The following is a 16,957-nucleotide window of genomic DNA, read 5'->3' as shown; positions in this document are numbered from 1 at the left end:
CAGCTCTATTTGAAGTACTTGAAGCTTTCTAGGATCATTTGTGCTTTCTTTATAGGTGTATGTCACACCCTCTGCTCACAGACATCCCGTGATTACCTGGCCTTTTACTCCTCTCACTAGAAAACTGCTTGTTAGATTCTTTTTTATGCTAAAATCTTTAGTGCAATATAACATCAGCCTCAAAAACTCCCTTTGAGAAACATGAGAACAGTCATACTAGAATACACTGAAGCAAGGTTTGGCACCCTGTCCCAACAGTGGTCAGGAGCAGATGCCTCAAGATGACTGAGAACACAGCAAACATGTAAATCCTTCCCCTTAACATTCTCACAGAATCCAACCCTTTTCCATTTTGTCACTTCCCGAGACAGATGTGTTGTTTCAGGCTGTATTTAGTAAACTCCAGAGACTTTCTCTTCCACAAACTTGTTCAACCTCCCCTTGTGGGGATAAGCTGCTCTCAGCCACACACCCTGCAGAAAGCAGCTTCAGGCATCTACTGCCCTCTGTGCCAAGAGCAAACTCTTTTTGTTTCTTTGGAACTGGGCTTTAATCTATTAATGTACCTTAGAGACTGTATTGGGAGGGGGTGTGTGGGTGTCAAACCTATTTTAACCTCTCTGTGTCACAGACTTTGTAATATCAATCAAATCTCAATCAGCCTCCTCTCACCCAGCCTGCAGAGTCCTAGTTTACACAGTAATCTCCAATGGAAGACTTATCACATCTTTGATCTCTGTTTTTCTTTGATTCTTTTCCAGTTCTTTTACAGATACCATATTCTTTCTGACAGGGATCAGAACTGCACTCGTGTTCAAGACATGGACAAAGCTTGGATATATGGAGAGGCACAACAACAGCCTCTCTTTTATTCTCAACTCTTTCTCCTAAGCAATCCTAAGATCTGATTTGCTTTTACACTGCTGCTCAGCATTTAGCTGGTGGTTTTTTTTCACAGACCTGCCTTCTAGGCAAAAATTCCTCTTTTTACATTTCCTCTTTGTCCTATGGCTTAACCATATTTCAATATTTGCCCCAAGTCATATCTTCCCCAATTTAGACAATTAATTCCACTGTCAAGCCAGACAAATTAGACTCATGTCATTTCCAGTCTCCAATAAAGAGCTTTGCAAACAGTGATCTGTAGGCTACAAATGCTACATTTCTATCCTTACAAACTGTCTGGGAAAAGCAAGTTCTGTTGGAAAAATGCAGAAATATCTCCAAACCAAAAAACTCTTAAAATCACTGAGCTGGAAAATTACTTCTTTGTCTTACTTACAGTACTGCTCTCTCTAGCAACTGATAGACGACATGGGGGGGACACACTCAAAGCATTGAGGTACTGGGATAAACACAGCAATGAGCTACTCTGGAAAACAAAATTTACCAAGAGAAACACTTAAAAGACTGTGAACAGAAACAGAAATTTCTGAATCACTGAACACCTCTAACATAGCCCAAAATTTCATGTTTTCTCTACTGAAAAACTGGGTTCTGTTGAGCTGGCTGCTCCTTTTCTGCTGCAGTGCAGGTCTGTCTTGGACCACAGCACTGAGAGCAGCAGTGATAAAGTGCTGCACAAAGAACAGATCAGCACTACAGTCTCATTCACTGCATCCTCATGTTAGGATTTTGCACCATCTTTCTGGATTCAGACTATGACTGGCAGCTAAAACTAAATTACAACTCACTTTTATAAATAGGAGCTTGCTTGCTACATGAAATAGTTGTGCCCTCCAAAACCCTTGCACTTTATCTTGGGCTTGGAGCTCATTATACAACATTATTCCAGATCCAAGATCTGCAGAGGTGCAGAAAACTTTTCAGAAAATGGACTAGAAAAGCAGAAAACAAGAGAAATGTGATAACTTGATCTTTTAGATAAAGCAACTTTAAGTTTCGTAGAAAGCACAAGTAAAATACATCAAAAAATCAAAGTAGCATCAGAAAGATTGATCTGAAAAGCAAAATAATAGCACCTACTTGGTACAATTGGAGAAGACAGACTGAAGGAACAGTCTTTTTTTCTCCCCCAGATGGGTGAATACATTTACCAGCAGAGTCTTGTAACCAGTTTAAAATGAGAGCTCCCAACTCTTCTCTGTGGTAACTTCTGCATCTCTGTAAACATCTGCTCAGTTTTGGTTTCCCTTCCTTTCTCTCTCTCTCCTTATGGTTTACTTTGACATTCCCACTGTTTAATGCACTTTCTAGCTGTGACCATACAAATCTAAGGCTATGAACAGATATCATAAATTATTAAATTACAACAGCCTATTTATGGCTAATGTCAAGTGAGTTGCATTAACTGAACTCACAAACTTTACAGTTTTGATGTAAAACAGGATTTGAAAACATTTTCATGTTTCAAATGTTCAACATTAAAACTCAAGAGCTGCAATTTAAAACAAATACAACAAATAATTAAAAAGTTGGTGTACATCTCTCCCCCTTGTTTCTCAACTCCAATAAACACAGATCTTCATCAAGAGAAAGGCTGATTGTCTACCTACATATTCACACAATAAAATACACTCTGTAGTGCAACTATCTGTCAATTTTTTAATAATTTATTGTGACTGATACCTTTTAACTGGAACTTACAGAAAATATAGAAAATTTTCCTTCTCTACGTTTCTGCATGTTGTCAGTTTTTCTGCTATTCTCCATCACTTTTATTGGACTTGATGCAAAAAAAGCAGACGAGAGAAACTATTTTTTGAAAAAACAATACTTGACTGGAAAAAAAAAGAAACTAAGAGTGGCATTTAAAGCAATCTTAATATTTAAAAATCATCTCACCTTTCTGGGTGATTAGGCTCCTTAAAGAAATGTTGGCATACTCCTTTCATGCAAACTGAGTTCAATACAACCACAGCCTCTCCAGTAAATTCAGGACAACACATTTTGTATTTTGTTTTAGGGTTTCAGGTGGAGCAGAAAGGTTTTCCTTCCCTGATTACCCTTTCACTACTTACAGGTGTACATCAGGGACAGGCATAACTTGCCTCTAACCTGCAGTCCCTTCTTTCTTGTTTAGCACAGGGATCAGCATTGTCATCTAAATGTCTGACAAAACCAGCTCAAATTGTCCACAAAATCCTTCAACAACACCAACAGACAGGAACTGACTGCCCTGAGAATTTGATATGAAAAGGCAAAGACCTCTCAAACTGCACAAAGTAAGGCTTTATTCCAGCATTAAAGCCATGGGAATGGCAGCTTGTATATGGTCTAACAAGGTAGACAGACCATAACTTTCTTTCCTTTTCCCTCTCATTTCTTTCTTTTCTTGTTGGAGGGGTAGCTCGTGAGATGCCATCTGAGAGTTTCCAGGCACACAACGAGGGTTATGACCCACCTATTCCTGATGACCTATTAATATCAGCTTTATTAAGAGAAATATTCCCTCAGATGAAACAAAAAGCTGCCCCAGGGAGCAACCAGGTCAAATTTGTGCTTGGACCCTGAACACCTTGTAGCCTTAAAGAAGAAAAGGTTGAGGAAAACCTTGTGTGCTCCTTGGGGTGCACAGAGCGAAACCATTAAATCAGAAGACTCCTTTCCTGCCCTCTCCTTCATCCCTAGTCTGAAGTCTCTCTTGCTTCTCCAAGGAAATGGAGACTTGCTGGTGAACACCCAGAGTAAGCAGGAACTGCTGACTGTGGGCAATTCTGTTGTCCAGCAAGGCTGTGGAGAGATGCAGCCTGTAACACCTGTGCAAGCACAGGCACCGCAGCCCTGTGCCATCAGAACAACTTGCCTGGATCAGCTGCACACCTGGAACAGCAGAGCCACACAGAACACAGGCAGGTCCATGCAGGCTGGCATCTCCCCTGGCATTCTCTGGGAAATGCATGCAGAAGGTAACACGTGGAGTCTGCAACAAAAGGCAGACTTCCAGGGAAGGGAATCTTTTACTCCCTGGCATTAGCAGGGCCTGCTGGTCTCTCCACCTGCACAGCAGCACTGGGCTAACACAGCCTCAGTCACAAAGATGGATGCTGGCAGAAGCTACAGGGATTTTTGCCATTTTCTGCCACCTGCTGTGCTGTCCTCCCCACATCCCCCTCTTTGCACCTAAGGCAGATGTGGCTGCCACAGTCCCTGGATCAAACTGATCTGACCTGCCCACCTCCTCCTCACTGGGACTGAAGCCATTCACAATGAACGAGGCCATGGGAAAGAAATGACACCACATCCATAAAACCAGATATATCCCCAGCCAAGCCAGGAGGTGGCACAGGGATAGTATTTTACTTTGCTGCTGGGCTTATGAAGCCCAGCTCTGCTCCTAAATTTCTCAGGGCATCAGTTGTCATGGATGTTTCGGAAAGGAAGAAGCCACCATTCCCACAAGGCAGTTGAACACACTTAGCCAAAATGCATTGGTATGTCCAAACTTAAGCTCTGAACTTTCTTCAGAGAATGTGCTCTACAGCTGGGAGGTGTGGAGGGCACCTGCTTATTTCCATTCAGACTGATAAAACCACAAAAGAACTCTCAGTGAAAGGAAAGATCTCTGCTGAGGAAAAGAATGACAAGCCTATTTCCATGTTTAAAACTGCAAAGCCTCTCAAATGGTTATAGTGAGAGACCAGTGCCCTTTGGCACAGTGAAGAATTGAGTTTCAGATCACAAAAATCTATAAAAATGCATATTTGAACTAAACTGGTACTGACTCAGCACCAAAATAGCCTGAGGATTACACCTGCATACTTAAATTAATTTTCAAGTGCCTCTTTTGCTATGCAGGGTATCTTATGTTACAGTTGTAGCGTACTTACATAACCTACTCGAAATGTATTTCCCCTTGTTTGGAGTAACAGCCTTTTGGAGAAGTTTCATAAAGTCCAATTTGGAAAGCAATTAAAGGCAAGAGCCTTCCCCACATCTTGCTTCCTGAGTGCCACCCAGAATACCTGCTGAGCTCAGATCAAGCAGGTCTCTGCTGATTACAGAGCACAGGTTGAAATATACTGAGCTGTTAATAAATGGAGGCGAATATAAAGCCTTTAAAACTCTTCAGCAGCAAGCATTCTTCATGGCTCACTGGGAAGGGCTCTCCCTGGACCTCAGTGACAGGGGAGTAGCTCTGTGCTCAGTGTGACATCCAGGGGAACAGCAGGCACAGAACCAGGGAGGGCAGGCCCCAGCACTCAGCCCATTTCTGTCCCGAGGGATGTTAAACACAGCGTTATCATTCCTGGCAAATGCACCTTCCTGATCAGCAATCCAGCAATTGTACCTCTATCCCCCTCCTTCCCACACACAGCACAAGTCTACCCCAGCACTTCACTGCCCTCACTACCCTCTGCAGCAATTCAAGCCTTTTACTACTTGTCCCAAACATCATGGAGATCAGTAGCAGGCTGCTCCCTCCCTCACTGAAGTCTCTTGGAAGCTCCCCTCAAAGTCTCTTTGTCATGTGAAACACAGTTATTTCAATCAGCACTCCACAGCAGGTTTTCTGAGCCTCTAATCATTCTCACTGCCTTCCCCTGGATTCTCTCCAGCTGACCCAAATCTTTCATAAAGAATTTAGTACAGCAGTCCACCTACAGCCACTTCAAGGCTGAACCAGGCTAAGGATGACTTCTAATGTCCTGTAGGACAACAGTGCTCCATAATCTGACACTGGGCTATGTTTGGGCACACGCTATTAAGAACTGATTAAGATCTTTTATTGCAATGAACCTGGAACCACCATTCTTTGAAAACAGGAGCAGTATGTATATACTGTGTACATCACCAAAGACAACATTCAAACATTGGCAGACTACACAATTCAAATTACTGGGTGTCAAGTACACTCTCTGTCCTGGAATCAGTAGTAGCAGACATTATCTCTCAGTCAGGAGATGTACAGCAGCCAACTATCATCACCCTGAAACACCTTTCTCAAGGAGCTTTCACCAGACCATTCTGCTTATCTGACAGGCCAGGTATTTCATCTGTTTTTCCCTGAGATAAAGCTTCCAGAGAGTGGTCAAACAGTAGCTATAAACCACTTAAAATGATAAACAGCTCTAAGCCAGCCCAGATTAGTGATATTAGAAAAGGTCTCTTCCATCCTGTGACAATAACTTTACATAGAGTTTAAGGACAACTGGCTACACTTCTCCAGCTTAAGGTTTGCTGTTTTATAGGCCATGAAAGTCCTGTTGCCTAAAACTACAAAAATGACAAAAATCTGCCCTTTGTACTTACCCTTCTCTTTGGTACTCCTCATCCAAATTTGGCAAAAGCTGGGACCCAGCCACAGACAGATCAAGTGCAGCTAAAGGTAGATCTCGATAAGCAAAATTAACAAGCTGCACAGGAGCAATGCTTTTGGTCTCTTCTTCTACTTGTTGGGAAATGATCTCCACTTCTGAAACACTGCCTTCAATTGTAGGCCTGGAAATGTAACAAACACACGTACACACAGAAAGAAATATAAATGAGCAAGCAAGTGAAAGGGAGTTAGAGACAAGAACTTCATGGAATCCTAAAGAGCCAACAACTTAAAAGGCCTCTGCAAGGTCATTGAGGAGGTGTTGTCATTAATGAGGCAGATCAAATCTCTCCAAACTCCACCAGCAGATCTCACTGTAATCAACAGAAACCTCACACAGGAGAACAACATTTCACTCTGCTGAATCTGCCTGAGAAGCACTAAATAGAAACGGCTGTGTTTAAACAAACAGAGAAAAAATGCATAACCCCAAAAGGAAAATATTGATGCAAAAGAGAAAGAAGGCATGTAACTATGCCAACTAAAGACTCACTGCTTCCTAAGTTAGCCTGGTGAGCAATGAATAGCTAGGCTTTTGAATTATTATATACAAACCAACTGTTAGCCACTAGGTGCAGTTAGACCCCTCTTCCAGCAGATTTGAATACCAATTCAAACAGTTTTGACATATGGCAGCTTTGTTACACTCACCTAAAAAGGATCATTCTGTCACAAGTTATTTCAAAATAGTACTGAAAGGGAACAGTGATTCAGAAGAATTATGGCCTCCTCCATAAAGATTATCCTAAGTAACCTTATGTATGTACAGCTTCTAAATCTGAACAGGTATTCTTACAGCAGCCCACAAACGCTAATGGGAACTCCATGCAGCTAAAAACAGTCTGACAATGTGTGTGTCTCCCACATTTACAACAAGACACTACATCTGTAGGAATTTTATCTGCTCCCATTAGTGCATGCACAGGATGGCTTGGCAGTAGGACACAGCTTGCACATCAAGGGCTGATCTTTGCAGCACTCAGCAAAGCTGCTTGCCCTGCTTGATTCCAAAGATGTGCAAGCACAAACTTCTCCAGCTTCCTTCTACAGGAGCCTGGTAACTTTGGAAGAAATCTCAGGCTGCTGTCAGAGGTTTATAGCAGGTGTAAAGATACTCTTTTTCCACAGGGATATAGTTATATAAGATATAGTATAAGATATAAGATATAGTATAGTATAAGATATAGTACCCTGTGTTATTTGACTGCAAAAACTGCATCTTATTTAAAGAAGCTTATTAAAATCTTCCAGCAATTTAAGCAACCTGGTCAGCAGTTCCTTTTTTTTCCCCAAAAATAAGAGGCTACTTTAGAAGACAACTGGTACATCTTGTTAAAGATATCATTTAAGGATGTGGGTGAAGGAACTAAAATTCTATACTGAAAGTTTCCATTGGTCTGAGTCTCACCATTAGACTAATTCTTTCAGATGGAAGACATTCTTGAATTAAAAGGAACTAACTGCTGCCAGAATTACCAAGAAAGTAAAATGCTGTTATATGTATTTGGCAGGGAAAGGCTGCAGCTGGGTCATATTGTGGCAGAAAAAGAAGGTAAAAGGAAGTACAATCTGAACAACCTAAAAGCTTTTATTTTATTCATGTCTAACTAATAATGGAAAGTAATGAGATTCTTTAATTTCCAACAGAACTGTATTTTTCTGTAAACAAGAATCTTCTCATTCTGAAATCAGAAACCCAGAGGTAAAAGCTAATTTTAGCAAGGATTTTCTTTGATTTTCACCTTTAATGCTATCCTGTGGACATGTACCTTTATAAGTCCAAGCTGGCTCAGTTTTGCATGAAATAGCATGCAATGATCCAATTGCCGGCAGTATAAAAGAAACAGGAAATGGGTTGGTGCAACCTTCCCTCCCCCAACAGTACTGAGTTTCTGTATTCTCAGACAGAGTATATGACAAATAAAGTCTGATTTGACTGAAAAGAAAACCAAACAGACTGGTGTTGGCAGACAGATCTGAAAACAACATAACATACTAGTTTTCAGCCACTGCTGTTAGTAATGCACATCAGACATGCTCACAGCATCATTCATGTAGTTTCTGCTAATTCACAATCTTCAGACAAATACAAAACCTCCAGGATGTCACATCATTCTCCCCCCAGTAGCAGCCTGTTCCCTTTCATTTGAAGTAATTTGGATCACATGGTACTTACTGAGGATTGGTCATGTTGGAGGATGCAACCAAATCAGCAGTGGTTCCAACGTTTAACTACTTCCAGCTGCTCTGCATTAGTCCTAGCTTTGCAAGATTAGGTCTCTGTGAGAAGCAAAACAAGGTTATCTAAGGCACAGCTGAAAGAAATCCAAAGGGCTACACTGACTTCTGTTGTCATATTGCAAATGTCATTAATAGGTTAGTTTACCCCCCCATGATTCTTTTTCAAAGTATTTTTATTCCAGGTTAATTCCTCCATATTATGGAAGCTGTAAAGTTACAGTGCATTTACTTTTACAAACTTACACATACATAATTCCATAAGAACACAGGTCTTGTTTTAAACCACTGGATTGCTGAGAAAATAACCAATATCAGAGGGGGAAGGGGATTTTCAGAGAAAGCTTACAGCTTCAGGAGTGCAAATTGTGTTGGAAGACAATTTTTTACACTTCCTAGGCATAACCATTAACATTGTCAATGAAGTTTGGGGGTTTGTTCTCCATTTTCCAGTTTGCTATCTTAGGAAGGCTCTTCTGAAAATTAAATCATGTCATCAAACATTCTAGACGGGCTGTTATCAGGACAGTGTTTTGATCAACAAAACCCAGTAACACCTTTGGAAAAGGCAAAATCTCCACTTGTCCTGTACCCGGAGCAGTGCATGGCCAGCAGAGCAAAAGAGGACAAGCCTGGGAGAATAAAACCTACTGATACACAGGTTTTGGAAGCAGGAAAAACAACAAACACCACAACAAACAAAAGCCATGTCATGAAAGACCTTGTGAAGCCATTGTGAAGATTACATACTACAAAATTTTTAAAAGTAACATAAAAACAAACTCTTATCTTGATTAAACAGAAATAAATATTGGCAAATTGGAATTACTTACAATAACACCAATGATCATGAAAAATGCTTTTATACTGAACTTTACCCCAGAGTCACTTTCAGGCTGAATTGTTAGTCAAGTATTTACAGTGGAGATACAAATGTAGCTACGTTAAGATCCTTAACAATCACTTCATACAAAAAAGTAAAATTGAACTTACATCTTTTGTGGAGCCATTTTCCAAGGCTTTATTTCATGTTTTGTAATTTTACAAAAATGCAAAATGTAGCCAATGCATTTTCACATTTTCCAGATAATGCGCCTGGAAAAGATGCAAGAAAAAAAGTTCTACACTGTGATCACCCTCCTCAGGCAGATAAGTCAGCCAAAACCAATTTAATTTCATATGAAGAGGACAACTTTAAAACAAAAGACTACACATACTTTAGAAAGACACACACCCTCCATTTATTTACAATCTTGTAATACTTCTAAAGACAGAGTAAGAAGGAAATGTTTTTCAGATAAAGCTTTGCTAACACGGCAGAAACTTGATTTCATATCCATTCAAGTATCAATGGGAGTCTATTCCCTGGCCTTTGTACACCTGAAATTATTTCATTTACTATACCCCTTAAGGCAGCAAAATACTAAAACATTTGCCTAAATTTATGAATATTTCAATCACACAGAGCTTTCTGATGGCAACTGCTGCACCTACCAGCACAGCAAAACTACAATACAAGGCTCAGACTTCTTTTGCAATGTTAGCTCCTTAACATCTCACTTTCAGTTGACATTTTTACAACACAAAACAACCCCAAACAATTCTCAATGAAAAATTTTACCCAAATCAATTCTTCTAAGCACTGAGCATGAGAAAATGGTCAAAGCACGAGATACTGTGCACCTGTTTTCTGAGAGTGAGAAAACTGAGAATCCTGCTCTAACTGCATTTGCAAGCCATGGGGATCCAGCTGATTTACGAAATGGGAATAAGACTGATGGAAACTGCCCTTAGAGCACAGGAGGCAAAGGTACGTGTGAAGCTTCTTAACCAAGTAAAACCTCACCATTTGTTCGGGAGACACAGCACAGTGCTGGTAACCACAGTCTCACGTGCAAAGGGCACTTAGAAAAGAAAGCAGTGACACAAACTGTACCTCTGGATTTTACAAAATCTTATTTTTTAGATTAATCCTAAGATTCTGAGGAACTGGCCAGGACACAAACATTAAATATTTGTCCCTCCCTTCTCTTGCTTTCCCACAGCTGGAAGTGTCTTTGCAATTAAACAGAAGTGTGTTTTCCAGCTCAGAATTATGTTTTCCTCTCGGGGCTTTAGCTGCTCACAGTGACCCCAAAATACATTAAAAAGTCTCTTTTCCCAGCCCAGCGGTTGAAGAAGGAGTCAGAACTCTTCAGTTCTTGGTCTCAAGGCTGTTTATTGTTTCTTATCTATAAAATTCCTTCTCTGGCCTGCCGAGGTCCTTTCAGCCGGTCAGACAGAGGCACTCTGCCTGCCCTGGGGAGGTGTTACCTTTTTATACTAAAAGCTACATGTACATTATTTACCATAACTTCCCAATACCTATCATCTATGTCAGACAGTGAGCTTCTACTCTAAACCAATCCAAAGTGCCACCATCACAGCAGAAGATGGAGGCCAAGAAGAAGAAGGAGAAAGGCTGGACATGCCCAGATTCCTCCATCTTGCCCCCTGAACCCCCATTCTAAAAACCCCAAAAAATCTATTTTTCACCCTGTGACAAAGTAACTATTATTCTAGGTAGACTTTCATGGCTTGCAGATCCTTATATAAGGTTGGTCATTTTTTCCATGGGTCATAACCAAAGTCACAGGTGTTTTGGGCTCTGTGCCAAGGTCTCTGAGCCCCATGGCAGGGGCAATCCGGGACAGCCAGAGGGATGCCCTGAATTCTGACACAGCCCCAACTTTTTCTGACTATCCACAGCAATGCTTGAGCTTTCCTTCCCTCTGGCTGCCTCTCATCCAGGGGGCTGGGGCTCAGAGTATAACGAAGCTCTTCCCTTGCTCTTGCCAGCACCAAGGTTTGCAGAGAGGGTAATGAACATCCCTGTCCTGCAGGGGCTGGGGCTGCTTCACGCCAGAGGCTTTATTGCAGCATCCAACTTTGCGCCCTTACAAGGCAGCCACAACACCAAATTCTGACATGTTCTTGTAATAAGTCCCCCAAGAGCAGCTTAAGACAGCTGGACAGGGTCCGAGTTTGCATTCAATTGTGCTTTCCAGCTCGGCCGGGGCTCTGAGCCGGCTGAGAGCAGAGGCAGCAGCACCGAGGCAGGCCAGCCCCTCCTGCTGGAGCTGGCAGCTCTGCAGGCTGAGTTTGCTCAGGCCGGGCCTGAAGGAGCCGCTGGCAGGAGGGCAGCAGCTCCTCTGCAGGGAGCAGAGTCCAGCTGCAGCCCGGGGATCGCTACCATGCCCCAAGGAGCTGAGCGGGCCGGGAGCGCAGCGCCGAGAGAGCCGCAGGGAGAGCCGGGGACCGAGCGCCGCAGGAACCCCCGCAGCCCTGCCGAGCCACGGAGCGGGAAAGGTGAGTGAGTGAGTGAGTGATCGCCGGGGAAACTGCCGATGGATTGGGTATCTATCTGTCTCCTAAATGGATCACTGTGATTCATGCTTCTTTCCAGGCTTTATGCAAGCAACAGAAAGAAGTATCTTAACATATACTGGTATTCTGCAAAAAGATGGTTTTTTACCATCCACTCCACCTTATCTATCTGGTTTTAACTTCCTTAAAAAAATTCACATTTCAGAGCAACATAAACAACTTGAAACTTCCACAAGAAATTTCTTTGCAACTGAGTGGTGTTTAAAGGCAGCAGGGATCAGCAGGGAAATTTTATTCTTTTAAACTTATCTCCTGCTTTCATTCCTACAGGATTTTCCTGTAGGCGAAGTGGAATGACATTGCTCTTCTCCCTGCCAACAAAGATAGGCAACTTTTGGGTATTCCATCCATCACCTCAGTGAAAATTTTTCCATGCAGCCCTTTCCCCACCTAACATACTCAATGTTCAGTAAACAAAAATGCCTCATCTCTCCTAGTCCCATCTGATGGAATTACTAACAGGTCCAGAGTTTTTGGCTTTTCTCCCCACCCCGTAGAATTGCAAGCAGGCAGCACACAGCACTCGGTGAGCTGCCACGTGAGCATGGGCAATGCCCAGCCCCGGAGAGCTCAGCCATTCTGCCTGTTCCGTGCTGTGTGTTCCAGGTGAGATGGCTGCAGCAGGAACACAGTTTCCAAAGTTTAGCAGAAACAGTTTGGAAGTGAGCTCTGACAGAAAGGAAAGAATTGTCCCACTAGTTTCTAGTGCAAGCAGTGCAACAACCAGACACATTCACTGCACTAAATGACTGAGATCTTGGATGTACCAAGAGGACTGTGCAATCTGATGGGAAGCATATAAGTTTGCAACTGGTAGCCCAGCTTAAAACTTGTGGGATCACAGCTCTTCCCCCCTCTTTAGCACTGAAGGCAGTTGTACCCCAACCACTGAGCTCTTTCTGAGGCAAGATCTTCAAAATGCTTCCAAGTGCTGTCCTTGCCTTGCAGATCCTTCAGCTTTGCTGTGTCCTCTGCACCCTCAGTACCCATGCCAGTGCTCCCAAGGCTCCTGTCAGGTGCTGGCTGTGCTTTTCCCCCTCTCCTGTGCAGGGCACTGGCAAACACCTGCTCCCAGCTCCTGCTGTGCAGGGTCATGCCCTGCACCGGAGCAAAGGTTCCTGCTGCTGGCCTTGCCCAGCCACATCCTGCCCCGCTTCATCTGTTAATGTTTACATCAATCTTCTACTGTCAGTCACCACACCTTGGCAGCAGCTTGCTAACAGGAGATAAAATCTCGCTGAAACAACAAAAAGCATGGAACAGTTTGGAAAGTGTATGCTAAATCATAGAACAGAGTTTGGAAAGCACATGGCATACATACACTAAGCTAAAACAAAAAACAAAACAAAACTCCAATAGCAAACTTAAAAAAACTAAAATCTATACTCCACTGGTGCATGAAAACCATGGCTTTTAGCATCGATTCAAGCAGTCTTCCAAAATATGTGTCACAGTGTAGTGGGCCCAATTGGGGGTGGGGAGTAGGAAGATTATTTAATTTAAGCCTTTTGCACCAAAGTCCCTACTAACTTGTACCCTATTCAGCTGAGCTGAAGTCAAGACATGATTCAGAGCTGTTTGCTGCACTTGCTCATGTTCTGAGGCATATTATCATGAATCTGTAAGCTCCTGTACAAAATTCAGATACTAACTGAAGCATCCAGTTTGTGCCCTTACAAGGCAGCTACAAAACCAAATTCTGACATGTTCTTGTAGTAAGTCCCCCAACAGCAGGTTAAGACAGCTGGACAGGCTCAGAGTTTGCATTCAAAGGAAATGCCCAGGCCCCACTCAAGGAGACACTGCTGTTGCTGCAAGGTGGGGTTTTGTGTTCTTACCAGCTCCATCTCCTTCCCCTGCCCACACCCCATCCATCAAAAAAAAAAAAAAAAAAGCAGGATGGCTTCTCTGATACAGGTCATAGTACAGCTCCAAAAATAGCTGTGCCAGCAGAAGTGAGAGTGCAGGGCACGGCACTGTGCACAGCCAAAGAAACAAAGCACACACAGCAGAAAGACTTGAGGTCAGAAATACTCCAAGATGATGTGCAGAGCCCTGGCCATTGGCAGTGTCCAACTGGAGCAAACACACAGCACGAAATCACTGCAGAGACTCAGGAAGGGGTGCAGAGGAGGAGGGCTGCTCTGGGGGTTTTTCTCCTTCTGTGTCACACTGGAGAGTTTTACTCTGAATCTAGTCCACATCAAGAAACAGAATTTTGCTTCCTTTGTGCAAACAAGTTACATCTCTACAAGTCTATACACTGAAAGCCTTATACACTTTGAAGTGTAAATGCCAAGGATGGCTACTGTGCCAGCTGGGCAATCCTAGAGATGTCAGGAGCTATTCAGAAAAACAGGCAGAAAAGGAATAATCTGAAATAAGAGTCAGAAGAGTAGGGGAAACACCTAAACAGACATTACCCCCAATGCTTTCAAAGTGAAACAGCAGGAGTGATTTACACATTGAGCTCTTGGGAATTAGCCAAGCCAGATTTTTTGGTGATGAACACCAAGGATATCATCCTGAGGATCACCACGAACCTGATGTGATCACTCATTGCCACTACTGCAAGTTGCACTTCTCCAAGAACTGAAATTCCCAGGCCTGCTGGGATTACCACTGGTTTTGTCCTGAGAATTTGAATTAGCTCCAATCATCTGCATTTAGAAAGTTTAACTGGTCCTGTATGCCAAAACTGTTCCCTTCAGGAATCCAGCAACTTGTACTTCTGAAGGGGAAAAACTGACAAATTTGCAAACATGGTTCCAGCACTTCCTTGCTTTACTTTGGGTTAAACAAAATCGGTTATTCTTCTTCCCCCAACAGGAAAAATCACAGGGTATGATATTAAAAAAAATTCTTTTGATTAAACTGACCTTCCATAATGCCTTATGTAGGACAAGAATTTGATGAGGTATTAGATTTGTCAAAAAAATTATGAATGCAGAGATGCCACACAGAAAACAAAAAGCAAATTAACTTCCCTAATCTCTAACATTACTATGCAGTGTCCAAAAGAAAAGAGGCACAAGAGAAGGAGCTTTTTATTTCAAGGAAGAAGGGACATTTGAATTTTGCATCTTTTTCATTGAGGAATTGATAGCAAAGTTTTTAAATACACCACATTAAAAAAAAAAAAAAAGGAAAAATTCTTCCATTGCAGAAAAGATATTTAGATTGGGTGAAAAAAAAAAAAAAGTCAGGCATTCACAAATTAGGAAATGGTAGATTTGCACTTGCTCATGCAGTCATAATTCTATTCCCTTGTGGAATCAACCTCTATGCTGAAATTAAGCAGAACACTGTTCAAGGAAAAAAAACCCAGCATGTAATTATGTAACTAAATACCCTCATTATTCCTAAGTGGACTGTCACCTTCTAGAAGTCTAGATGGGCCAAAAGAGAGAAAAAATATCTTGTGCACAGTTACACTGTGCACAGTTAATAATCTCATCACAAATGCAACATGATCATTGGCTGAATCCTGAACATTTCAGTACTGCAAATCTGGAGTACAGAACAAATAAAAGTAGCTGGAACCAAGCCTTTAGAGGATGATTAATGCAAAACAGACTCTGAGGAGAGCCAAGTCAAGCCCACCCTCTTCCAAGGAGCCTGCAGGTGTGCAGCACATGGCACTTCAGACCAAAAGAAACAGGAGGAGCTGCTCTGTTTTGGAAGGTTATAAAAAGACTCCACTCATGCTCCTTCCTTGTGCTTTCTCGCCACATGGAAGCTGGGGAGGAGGGCAGGGATTGTGGAGCAGGTCTCCAGACAGGTTCTGTGACCTGCAAATGCTCTAGCATCAATAGGCTTTCAACACAAGAGCTGCCCACAGCTCCTCTGGGCTCTCATTCAGTTCATGCTACGCGGTGCATACTGGCACTGCTGGAATTCATGGTTCTCACACACTGCCAGGATTCTCCAGAAAAGGCACAGGTCTGGCAGGTGCTGCAGGAACTCACAATGTTGCTAGTTCAGAAGGTGCCATGGGGCAAAGAAAAGGTGTTCTCTGCACTGAGGGCCTTCTGCTTGAGGAAGTTTAATACCACGGCAAATACTGAGAGCAGTGTGGATCTCAAAGATGTGCAAAACTTCCATCCACAAAGGCTATCCAAATAGCAAGCTTGCTCTTAGCTCCTCAATAAATAAAAGGCATTCCTTCAGCCAGATTATTCATTTGATCTCTTTCTCTGGAGTAATTCCAAGCATGCCATTTCCCTTTCCATTTTACAAAGTGCCTTTATTTAGCTGTAATAAATTGGTGATCCCCATACTTATCTATAGTTCCTGCATGTGGTGGAAAAAATCCCCACAGGGGAAAAAGAACACCACAGGGTTCTTGAGTCCAGAGCACAATCAAAAGAGAACAATCACATAGCTAAAAGGTCCCTTCACAGATTTGTCTGGTCTTCCCAGTCTGGGCCTCCTCAGAAAGGGCCAGCCCTAAGCAGGCTGTTCCCCAGCAGGACTGGGCACAGGGCTCACAGCACTTCCCTGCACACCTGAGCATCCCCTGCTCTGCTCACAGCTGCAGCAGGACCTTGGCTGGAGTGAGAGGTCAAACCTGCACACTCAGAGCAGCACCTGGGCCAGCCAGGGCTCCAGGGAGATGATTCCTGTGCTCAGCACAGCACAGGGATGGAAGAGGCACCGCGGGCTGGGACGCCTGTGGATGCTGCTCCTGGGCTCAGCCCTGGCAGCTCAGGATCAGTTTGCATTTGAAATGTGCCACTGCACATGCTGATAGGAAGGAGCCTGGCATCAACAGCTCCACTGGACTGAAAACATCCGGTCTGGGACTCAGCATATAGTCCAATGATCCTCTGGACAAATTTCACAACACAGGCACTCCCCCCACGAACCACGATTTTTTGTATCACAAATTCTGTTTCTCAAAAGAAACAACAAACCCCCTCTAACAAAAAAACACGTGCACACACCCCCATCTGAAATCCAAAGTTGGGTTTATATTTCCTTGGCTAAAAACAACTGCATTTCTGAATTTAA

At 42.8% G+C, this 16,957-nt stretch overlaps 1 protein-coding gene across 2 annotated transcripts in view; it reads right to left on the bottom strand.

The window, feature by feature from the left end:
- The window catches only part of TMEM266 (transmembrane protein 266), an 81,961-nt gene that overhangs the window by 45,974 nt on the left and 19,030 nt on the right, over positions 1 to 16,957 (bottom strand). The window contains exons 2-4 of one of the 2 annotated variants that reach the window (XM_084214123.1): positions 9,512 to 9,613; positions 8,457 to 8,560; positions 6,214 to 6,402 (exon numbers count right to left, since the gene is read on the bottom strand). In XM_084214123.1, the coding sequence (XP_084070249.1) occupies positions 6,214 to 6,402; positions 8,457 to 8,470 (203 nt within the window). In that variant the 5' untranslated portion in view covers positions 8,471 to 8,560; positions 9,512 to 9,613. Of the gene's footprint in view, positions 1 to 6,213; positions 6,403 to 8,456; positions 8,561 to 9,511; positions 9,614 to 16,957 lie in introns of those variants that run through there. The other variant, XM_084214122.1, reaches the window with a different exon arrangement.

Source organism: Fringilla coelebs, assembly GCF_963513975.1.
Source record: "Fringilla coelebs genome assembly, chromosome: 12".
In the NCBI taxonomy this organism is placed as follows: domain Eukaryota; kingdom Metazoa; phylum Chordata; class Aves; order Passeriformes; family Fringillidae; genus Fringilla; species Fringilla coelebs.
Note: the sequence above shows the minus strand (reverse complement) of the source record. Positions and strands in the feature narration are given on the sequence as shown.